General features: G+C 39.0%; 1 protein-coding gene across 1 annotated transcript in view; it reads right to left on the bottom strand.

The window, feature by feature from the left end:
* Positions 1-6,467: 6,467 nt before the first annotated feature.
* LOC112151139 (NLR family CARD domain-containing protein 3) overlaps positions 6,468-10,468 on the bottom strand; it is a 34,867-nt gene continuing 30,866 nt past the window's right edge. Inside the window, exon 5 of the mRNA XM_024279836.2 lies at positions 6,468-6,801. Coding sequence (XP_024135604.1) covers positions 6,627-6,801 — 175 coding nt within the window. The 3' untranslated portion in view covers positions 6,468-6,626. The remainder of the gene's footprint in view (positions 6,802-10,468) is intronic.

Here is a 10,468-nt window from a genome sequence, read left to right as displayed (position 1 = left end):
TGTGTTGTATTTTCCAACACAGTAAGTGAGTAAATTGTAACACAGTTTGTGTTATTATTAACACATCTCTTCTTAGAGTGTGAGATCTGCTTTAAAGCAGGGATCCCCGAACTGCAGGCCGAATCCAAATACTAGCAGAGTCTCATCACTGTTTTTTTTTTTTTTATCTGACCACATGATCCAGACCCTCATAGAATGTGACTTATTATTCCTCCCTTCTACAGTCTGAGCTTCTTTCTGAATCTCAAATCTCTGTCAAATAGAACAGAATACAGAGTTCTCTTTCCACATTACAGTTCACCTGCTCTCAGTGCGATCATGCTGCTGTTTTTATTTAAACAGCTCATCCTGTTCTGTGTCCTGATTGGCTGGAGACCTTGTCAATCAATCTCCTGGTCTGTGCAGAAACGTGCAGCTCTTCAGACCCACAGAAATCTCTGATCGTGATCAGATCTTAGTTTTCATTCTAAAATCCTGGATTTAAAAATGTCCATGTCTGTCTGAGAAAAGTGGAGAAAGTGTGTAGTGAGGAGTTTAACATCTGTAATCTTCATTCACGGGTTTCATCTTCACAAGTTATTTTTACAGCACAACTCCCCCAATAAACGAGAGTAAAAAAGAGTTTCTCTTTCTGTTTGTTTCACTATTAGTTCAGGACAGCACAGCTGCTCATTTTTACATTTGTATTTATCCAGTAGTGTCACAAATCCTCTCTTGTTTTTTTCTCTTCAAGTCTCACATGTCAGATCAATACCATTTACTCAGAGAGATCATGAAAGAGCCGTGCACAAACCGCGAGCGTGCACGGGGGGAGGTGCACACTTGTGAAGCTCGTTACTGTTTGTTCACATGAGGGAGAGACAGAACACACCAGGGGCCCGTTTCAAGAAGCAGGTTCAACAAATTTAGAGTTTGAACCTGAACTTAGAGTCACTGGACTCTAAATTCTCAAACTCAGGGTTTTCGGTTCCAGAACAGCTGAAAATGTTTGATTCAATCAACTTGAAGTTGTCAGAACCAGAATCAGGTGTGAGCGTCGCGACCATTAAAAGCCCTGATCAATGGAGCAAAGACAGCACGATTCACCATGGCAACGGGAGCAAACATCTGAGTTTAGTACTTCCGGCGACGGAAATTGATAAATTCCTTCAAGCAAATGCGACTATAGGAGAACATTTTCATCAAGAAAAGCAACACAGCTGCAGCGGTAGAACAGAGAGAAAATATCTGCAGTTATTTGAATCATTTCAAATAATGAATAAATAATGTCAGGAAGGTTATTTTGTCACTTGTTGAGTAAGGAATGGTTTTTGATGTGTTACTAATTTAATCAGTAATCTCTGTAATCGTATGAATGACCAGTTCAAGGATATCACTGCAAACTAAAAAGAAACTCTGTAACTGCCTGGCATATGTTTAAAAAGCATTTAATTAATTTTAATGCAAAGCAGCATTGCTGACAACAGAGCTAATATTTGTCGTAAACGTTAGATGCTGGATAAGTTCAGATGCTTTCCAGTGTGTGACATTCAATGATTTCCATTGTTAAGGGTTTAAAATAAGGAAAAGAAAACTCTGTATTATTAATATCGAGTCCCCGAAAAAACTCACTATTTATAATATCGCTGAAATAAAAATAAATCAGGAAACATCAGTCAGTCGACTCGTGTCCTCCAAATCCTCTACCGACGTAAATAACATTTCCTCTGGATTAATCAGCCTCCTCTCTACATGATCCTCTATGAATGAACATGTCATTCTGGTTTCTGTGTGGTGAAAACGTGACGTCTCTAATGTGAATGTTCTCTAAATGTTAATGAGGAACTCATATTTGATCATCTTTCACTTTAAAAAGGGGCGGAGACCGCAGAGAACTCTAAGTTTCATGTAGAAAACCTGCTACCGACCAGGTTACGTTCAGACTCAGTTGCCATAGTGATTGATTCTGAGTTCAGCTTAACCCGCTTCTTGAAACCGGTATAAGTTATCTCTCTTTCTGAAACCGAAAACTCTGAGTTTTACTGAACTTGGAGTTCAGGAACTCAGAGTTCCAACAAAACCTGCTTCTTGAAACGGGCCCTCTTCTATTTGAGTAGAAAAGCCGGATTCACAGCTTTCATGTGTGAGCGCGCGCACGTGCGCGGGGGTGCTTTGTTACATTGTGAGCTTCGGGCCGCAGTCCGTCCAGCTGATCTGCATGAGAGACCCGCAGGATTCAGGAGAACCGTGTCTCCTGGGAGAACTGTTTCTCCAAGCGGCTTCAGGACAGTATGAGCTGGCGGAGGCGGCTTTTTAATGCGGAAATGCCGCTCCTGAGTAACCGTGTAAAAATCACATAAATTCATGTTTCCAATCGCAACCAGACAGAATAAAGACTGATCTTATTCCCACATAATTACATGTAGGCAATATGCAAATTGACCGCATGGATTTAGAAAATTATGAGCAAACAGGCTCTTAAAAGTATTATTAATAATAATGAAATCATGTTCAGAGTATCATCTCGCTCTATAGATGATCTTTGTTTGTTTACAACAGAACTCGTTATCTCTTCTTCTACGACTATTTCCGGTATTTTAGACAGTTCTGCGCATGTCAACATGATTTATTCTGATCAACCGTGTGGTGCATGGAAACATTTGTTACAATCGGATGAAGTTTTTCAGGGTGAGCCGAGTGCAAGACAGTGGAAGGAAGCTAAACATTAGAGCTAGCTTGTGTTGGGAGGTCGGAGGTGTTTCGTTCAGAGTGTTTTGTGTTTTGTCTGTTGTAGAGCTAAAAGTCGTGATAAGACTGAAGGAGCAGTCAGGAGAGGGGTTCAGGGCCATGAACCCTTTGAAGATAGCAGATTCGCTGAAATGTATTGGAGCTAATGTGAAGGCTCAAATTGTTCCGAGTGGAGCCCTGTTGGTGTTTTGTTCAAATACGGATCAACTTTCTAAAGCAAAGAAAATCACTAGGATTTGTGGGAAAAAAGTGGAGGTGTCAGTGACAGAGCGGAGGGATGTGGTGAAAGGTGTCATTTATAATGTGTGTGCGGATGTGTCAGAAAAGGAAATTGCAGACAATATCGTTGGTGGGGAAGTAGTGGAAGTGAAGCGATTCAGAGCTCGTGATGGTGGTAATCCTAATGCCCCAGTATTACTTCCATTTTCAGGAAAAAAAACCTCCCTATAAGAGTTTTTCTTGGTTGTATCTCTTACCAAGTCAGGCCTTATGTTAGACCCCTCTTGGGGTGCTTTAAGTGTCAACGCTTTGGACATGTGGCTGTTGCCTGTAGAGGGGACCGGCGTTGTGCAAAGTGTGGGGGTGATCATGATATTTCCAGTTGTGAAATGACAGCTTTAAAATGCTGCAATTGTGGGGGGGGTCATATGGCGTCGTCGAGGGAGTGTGAATCTTTTGTTAAAGCCAAACAAGTTCAAGATGTCAAAGAGCAGTTTAACATATCATATGCAGAAGCAGTTAAACGGATTAAAGTGGGTAATCCTCCCAGTACTTCAATGAACACGTCTGCTCACAGGAACTTATCTTCTGAAAGTTCACCTACAACAATTGTGGGTTCCAATAGAATGGTGGTCCACACAGAGTCCTTGTTGGCATTCATGGTTGATGTTATGTACGGGACGCGTGGGAAAACATCTAGGTCTGATATAATAAAGTTTGTGGCTGAGTCTGCTAATAGATTTTTGGGATTTAAGAATTTTGCTCCTCAATCTCTTCATGAGTTCATGAGGGCAAGCCAGGTGAGTCAGTCTGAGAGAGAAGTTGATATGGAAGACATTTATGATTTGGATGATGGGGCACTTATTGAAGATGTGGATGATGTTTGAGTTGTTGCTTATGTTCTCCATTTTGCAATGGAATGCTAGGAGCCTTATTGCTAACGGGCAAGAGTTCAAGCGGTTTATTAAGGGATTTGCACCCTGATCTAGATTTTGTCATTCAGGGATATGATTGCCTACGTCAGATTGAATGGATAAGGTTGGAGGGGGGTGTGCTACATTTGTGAGGCATGGTATTCAATTCAAGATTTGTAAATGGGAAGGAATGCTTGAGTGTGTGATTTTGGAGGTTTAGTGTCATGAGGAAAAAAAATACCTAATTAAATTGTTATAATCCAAATAAACCATTACTATTGACAGAACTAGAAAATATCCTCAGTAAAACGGAAAAATCTGTGGTGTGGGTGGGGGATTTTAATGCACACAACCCCTTGTGGGGGAGTTGCAGAAGAGATTTCAATGGGTCAATAATGGAGGAATTTCTGGATCATTCCGATCTGGTACTCCTAAACACCTCTGTTCCAACTCGAGTTGATACAAGGTCGAATAAGGGATCATGTCTCGATCTGACGTTCTCTTCACCAGGCTTGGCAAGAATTGGAGAGTGGGAAGTGGTGCGTGGAAATCTGCTAGGAAGTGATCATTTCCCTGTTCTAAGCCGATTTGGACGATCTCTGGTGGTGGATGCTGGGGAAAGGCTTCAAAGGTTTAATTTTTCATGGGCTAGCTGGAAGGATTTTGTGAACGGAACAGCTGCAGGTTTGGGTCAAATTAACAGTGAAGGCACAATAGATGAGATGTGGGAATCATTAGTGTGTCTGATTCTGGGTGTGGCTTCTAGAACTATTCCTACTAGGGGTAATCCAAGGAATCGTGTTATTGTCCCTTGATGGAATGAAAAGTGTGATGCTGTGATCAAAAGAAGACAGATTGTTTTTAGGAAAGTTCGGAAATTTCCAACCCTTGAAAATGTTATTGAATTTAAGAAGTGTAGGGCTTTGGCCAGGAAAGTAATTAAAACTGAAAAGAAAACTTATTGGAGACAGTTTTGTTGTACGTTGGGACCTGAGACTCCTGTGGTACAGCTCTGGAGAAAAATACACAGAATGGCTGGAAAAACTTTGTCGAGGAAAATACCAGTATTGAGTGATGGGCAACGAGAAGCAGTTCACAATAAGGATAAAGCTGAGATGTTTGTTCGGGTTTTCAAGGATATTCACGATTCTGTGGGGGTGGGACAAGATGTTCTGGAGTCAAGACGGACTTTGCTGGCAGATGGTGTCAGATCTGTAGGAGTCTCAAATGTTTCGTATAACTTGTATTTTTCTATGAGAGAACTGAAGGATGCGATTCGTGTAGGGGCGAATACTGCACCCGGTCAGGATAGAATTAGTTATCAAATGTTGAAACATTTGGATGGAGGGACAAAACACGAGCTATTGGTTTTCTTTAACTATATATAGGAGGCAGGAAAGTTACCAGAGTCCTGGAAATGTGCCCGTGTCTTACCAATACTAAAACCTGGTAAAGATCCCTCTACTCCTTCGTCATATAGACCCATTGCTCTGACATCTGTTGTATGCAAAGTAATTATATTAGTGTTTTGTGTTGATTCACTTTGAAAGTTTATTTTGTACAATTTTACCTGGGAGGGAAATCAAATCTTTAAAATATTTTACACTTATAAATATAAAGACGTTTTTTAATTAGTTTGTAATTTTGTTCATAAGTTGATATAACTATTGATAAGTTAAATAAACAACACAACGACCTAAAGAGTCTAAAGATCCAGATCACTAAGAAGAGTCCTGTGTGAGGAGCTGCAGGACTCCAACATCTCCAAAGAACCATGACAGGAGAGGATTCCTGATTCACTGGTTTAATTTTTGGAATGTTTTAGTTTTATTTTCTCTGTGAAGATTACACAAAGAGATTGTTAAAATGTGATTGTGTGTGGCTCTCTGGAAAAACATCATTGTTACACTTTTCTGACTCCGCCCCCCATGAGAGAAGAAACAGTTATGTGATCTCACAAGAAAATGTTTGAGGATCCCTGATTTAAAACATTGGAGAAGCTTGAAAGATTCATTTATTTACTGCTAAAAATTGTCGGAGAATATTTATTTCTTGCAAAACTGAATTAACATTTTAACTTTTTTAATTAAGATACAATTTTGCAGTAAAATATGAAATAGAAAATCAGTTTAAGGTGAATTTTTTTTTAAAAAACTACAAACTTTTTATTTTAAAAACCTGCTTTGTGTATAAAACAAGTGAACCTGAAGATCTGCAGAAAAACACTCTACTAGAAAGAAGATCAACTTTTAAACACAAATAAAACAATAATTTAAAGCAATGAAAGTCATTCAGTGAATTGTAGAAATAGTGTGTCAGCACTGAGATCTCTGAGCTTTTCTAGACGTTTCTGTAGTTTTAGTTTGAATGTGTTTTCTATGATCTTGTGTTAAAGCAGGAAATGAATTCAGAAAAGATGAATTAGAATGTGAAGAACAAACAGCAACTTGACTGAAAGCTCCACATTGATGGAGTTTTCTTCCTGTCACTTCTTTCCATGTGTGGACATCATTTTCCAACTGCTAAATCCTTTGAACAGGAAGAGAACTCCACATTCTTCATAGCAGGAAGTGAAGGATGAAGAATCTGGAGACGATGTGCTTCACACAGTACTGCCAGCTCTGTGTTAGAGAGCTGATTAAAGAATAGTTCACAGCATGGAGACACAGAGATGTCACAGACTCAAGAAGCAGGAAATGAAGTTCTAGTGATGGAGAACATGAGCACCAACAACACTCACAAACACAACTGAAGTTTTCTGTTTCCTTACCTAAGAGTCTCCAGTTTACAGTCTGGACTCTGCAGCCCCTCAGACAACAGCTTCACTCCTGAATCCTGCAGGTCGTTCTCACCCAGGTACAACTCTTTCAGACATGATGAAGATTTGAGGACGGAGGACAGAGCTTCACAGCTTCCTGTGGAGAGTTTACAGCCATCCAGCCTAAAAAAGATGAAAAAGTAAATAATTATTATTGTATCCATTTTAGAATCCACATTAACGTGTTTGTAATGGTTGATAAATCCTCCTCCAAAGCTTTTTTAGAGGCTTTGATAACTGTCAGCAGCCTCAGCAGAGCTTCCTCTGAACTACAGGATTTCTGCAGGTCAAACAGTCTAAATCTGAAACATTGATGAAGCTTCTTAGCAGGAACAATGTTTGAGATCTCATCAAATAAACCTTTAGACACATTTTACAAAACTAAGATGACTTTACTGTTGAAAACTTGATTTGTTATTGTAAGAGAATATTTTGATTACATTCTAATTCCATTTTATTCTCTTATGTAACCTTTCAATGAAGCTCTGTAACTTTTGAATGTCTTCTTGTGCTCATTAACACATGCCTCTGAATGTATTCTCAGATACTTAAAACAGCCTGCAGCAATTAGGAATTCCAACTTAGAGAGTGTGACCCAAAGCTGCAGGCTGCAGATGACCTTTTTCACCTTTTAGGAACAGATGTCAAAAGAGCATTTCTTTCCCAAGCTAGAATGAATAAGAACAAGATACGGTCCCCAGCAGGAGGACAGGATGCTGATAGATCCTTAATGACATCCTCCTTACCCAGGGGTTGATCCCGAGACTAACGCAAGAAGCAGATGCCTCTGAGATAAGTAACAGCCAAGGGGGGTCAGGACATGTGATATGCAGCATTGTTTGGAGAAGGTTGGACAAGTCCTATAAAAGGCTTAGGTCTTGTCAGTTCGTTGGAACACTCTGACAGTCTTCCCTACGCGCCACCGTGCACAGCGTGTATTTTTCTGAGTTCTGTTATTAAATACTTGTGTTAATCTTAAGATGTGTCTGCTCTTCCATCGGATTCAACATTTTTCCACCACAGTTAGATCATATATTTTAAAACTTCTCTATTTATCTATTTTGCTGATTAACTCATCAATCCATCAATCAAACTTTATTTAAAACTTTGATCTAAACATCTACAACACAAACTTCAATAAAATTCAAACACAAACATTAAATAATAATTAAAAACGTTATAAACAAAAGAGAAACAATGATAGAATGTAATGAATAGAAATCAAACTGTCATTTATTTTACATGAACATCAGAACAGAGTAAAGAAACAGTGGAGATAAAATAAATACATATAAATGAAATAAAATACTACAAACATAAAAGATAAAAGATCAGAAAACAGATTCAAATAAAAACATATTAATGAAAATAAAAAGATACAAACAAATCAAATGTTAATGATTCAAGCGTATAGAATACATTTCAAATACAAAAATGTTCATTTTAATATTGAAAAACCTTAAAAACATGTGAGAGTTTGAAAATGAGTGTAAATAATTGTTGGTAAAGCAGCACCTGAGGACCTGAGAGTTCTGGGGGGTCTGTGAGGTAAAAGAAGATCTGAAAGATAGGAAGGACTGAGACCATGAAGAGATGGAAAAACCAAGAAAAGAATCTTCAATTCTGGAGCTGCTTTAGCTTCTTTCCATTTCTGTCAACACTTCCTGCTGTGGTTGAACTATTTCTGCTGGTCCTCACTAAATCATTCCAATCATCAGCTAGTTCAATGTTTAGAGAGACTTTTGGGAATCACTGAGAGACCTGCTGTTCCAAGTGTTTAAAGAGGCGCTCATGAAACCAAACAAAGATCATAGAAACCTAGAAAACTACCGTCCAGTTTGACTTTGAAAGAATGATTGTTAACATCTAGATACACTATACAGTGTTCCTCCACTTATTTGGGTTTTTTTATTTGAGGTTTCACGTATTCACAGATTTTTTTTCTATCATGTGACTCTTCTGGTTCATCACTAAAGTCAGACAACTCAAGACTCTTGAATGAAATGTTTGCATTAGAAGGAGTTGCTCCCCTGCTGAGGTTATCTCTGCACAGCAGAGCCCTCTCTGGACCACAGAGGGGGGCTCCTCCTGTGGTTGGTTGCTAAACATTGCGTCTCCTTTAGTGATGGACACGACAACAGCTGGTGAGATAGTCGCCTCTCTAGTTACTGCGCTGGACAATGTGGGAGTGAACTGGTCATGTGATGTCAGTCTGGCCACTGATGGTGTCTTCTCAAAGGGAAGGAAAAAGGCAGGTGTTGATAAAGAATTCAGGCAGCCAAAGCAGGAAAAGATTTTGGGACATTTCATTGTATTTTGGACACTTGAATGACATTGTGAAATGTGTTGTTACACAGGATTTGAATCCTGATATTGACGGTCTGGTGACGACTAAACCATGATGAAATTCAGGAGAGAAAGGAGGTTAACTCCAAATTCTGATGTTCACTAATGTTTAAAGTTTCATTTAGTTTCATTTTTCATTGATTTGCACATTTATATTTCATGCAGTGTTTATTTTTTTCCATAGCCCCCTCTTGAGTTTACTGTTGGGATTATTTTAATGTCAGATATATAAATTATTTAGTCTGTAAATGACATAAAAAATACTTTTTTTCAGTAAAATTTTATTTTAAATCCATTGGTCTTTGTGAATGAATCTGTAAAAATAAGTGATCAAACTCCTCGGTTGATTAGTTGTATTTTTCCATCTGAGAAAAAATCCAAACAGAAACAAATCTACAGATAACAAGTTGACCAAAGGTTATTCTGTTGTTATGTTTCTGGTCCGGTCTGCTGTAAAAAGAAGTGGTTTCTGGTGGAAGTATCTGTTCACTAGAAAGTAAGTTGTGTGCACCAGAAAAACACATGCGTGTCTCACCAGTTGATCAAAGCAGGTGAATTTCCTGTGCAGAAACAAGTCACATGACTTTAGAAATGGTTTAGGTTACATTCAGAGATCACATCATGGTGACGCTGAACAAACAAAGCTGTAATGTAAAATAATATTCAATAAGATTACTAAAGTGTGATGGGGCATGAAAAAGCTAATCTGCACTATTTTGTAACCATTTTTAAAATTGAATTTTCAATAGAAAACCAAAAACAGAATATACATTCCACTTGATTCAGCATTTAAAATATTTGTTAATTCTTTCAACAGTATTTAAAATCATGATTTTTGGTATTTACAGTCTTATTTTAACAACCCATCCCCCCACCACCTCAAGAACAAGAGTGTTTCTCCTTACATTTTGACAAAATTTTATACTGAACAAACTTCATAGTAAAATAGAGGTCTGATATACCATAACAAAAAGTGATCAACTTTCTATTCCTCTAAAGCAGGGGTCTCAAACTCGCGGCCCGCGGGATGATAATTTGCGGCCCGCAAGGTTGATATGAATGACAGTTGTTGTGTTCAGAGCTGAACGAACCAATCACGGTGAGGTATATGACTCTGGAGGCGGGACATCGGCGGTCTGTCTAGTACCTCCTCATTCATTCATTCATTCAATCAGCTGTGCGGAGGAGGAGCCATGAAGCACCAAACGCGATTCGCGTGACAAATTTGCGTGCCCTTCGCAGGGAATTTGCTGCTCTCAGCTTGTCAAAAATCCGCTGCTCCCGTCTGTCCAACATGTGATCCTGCGTGATTATGAATTTTAAGGTTCACACACCGGCTGTGTCAGCGCGCATTCCAGTCCATGCAAACGCAAGTAGAAGTCTGATAATCTGGTACGTGCGTTAGAATAGAACAACCATGGAAAGCAGCCCCCCCCCCCCCAAA

This window comes from Oryzias melastigma, linkage group LG20, assembly GCF_002922805.2.
Source record: "Oryzias melastigma strain HK-1 linkage group LG20, ASM292280v2, whole genome shotgun sequence".
Classification (NCBI taxonomy): Eukaryota; Metazoa; Chordata; class Actinopteri; order Beloniformes; family Adrianichthyidae; genus Oryzias; species Oryzias melastigma.
This window is presented reverse-complemented; position numbering and strand designations above follow the sequence as displayed.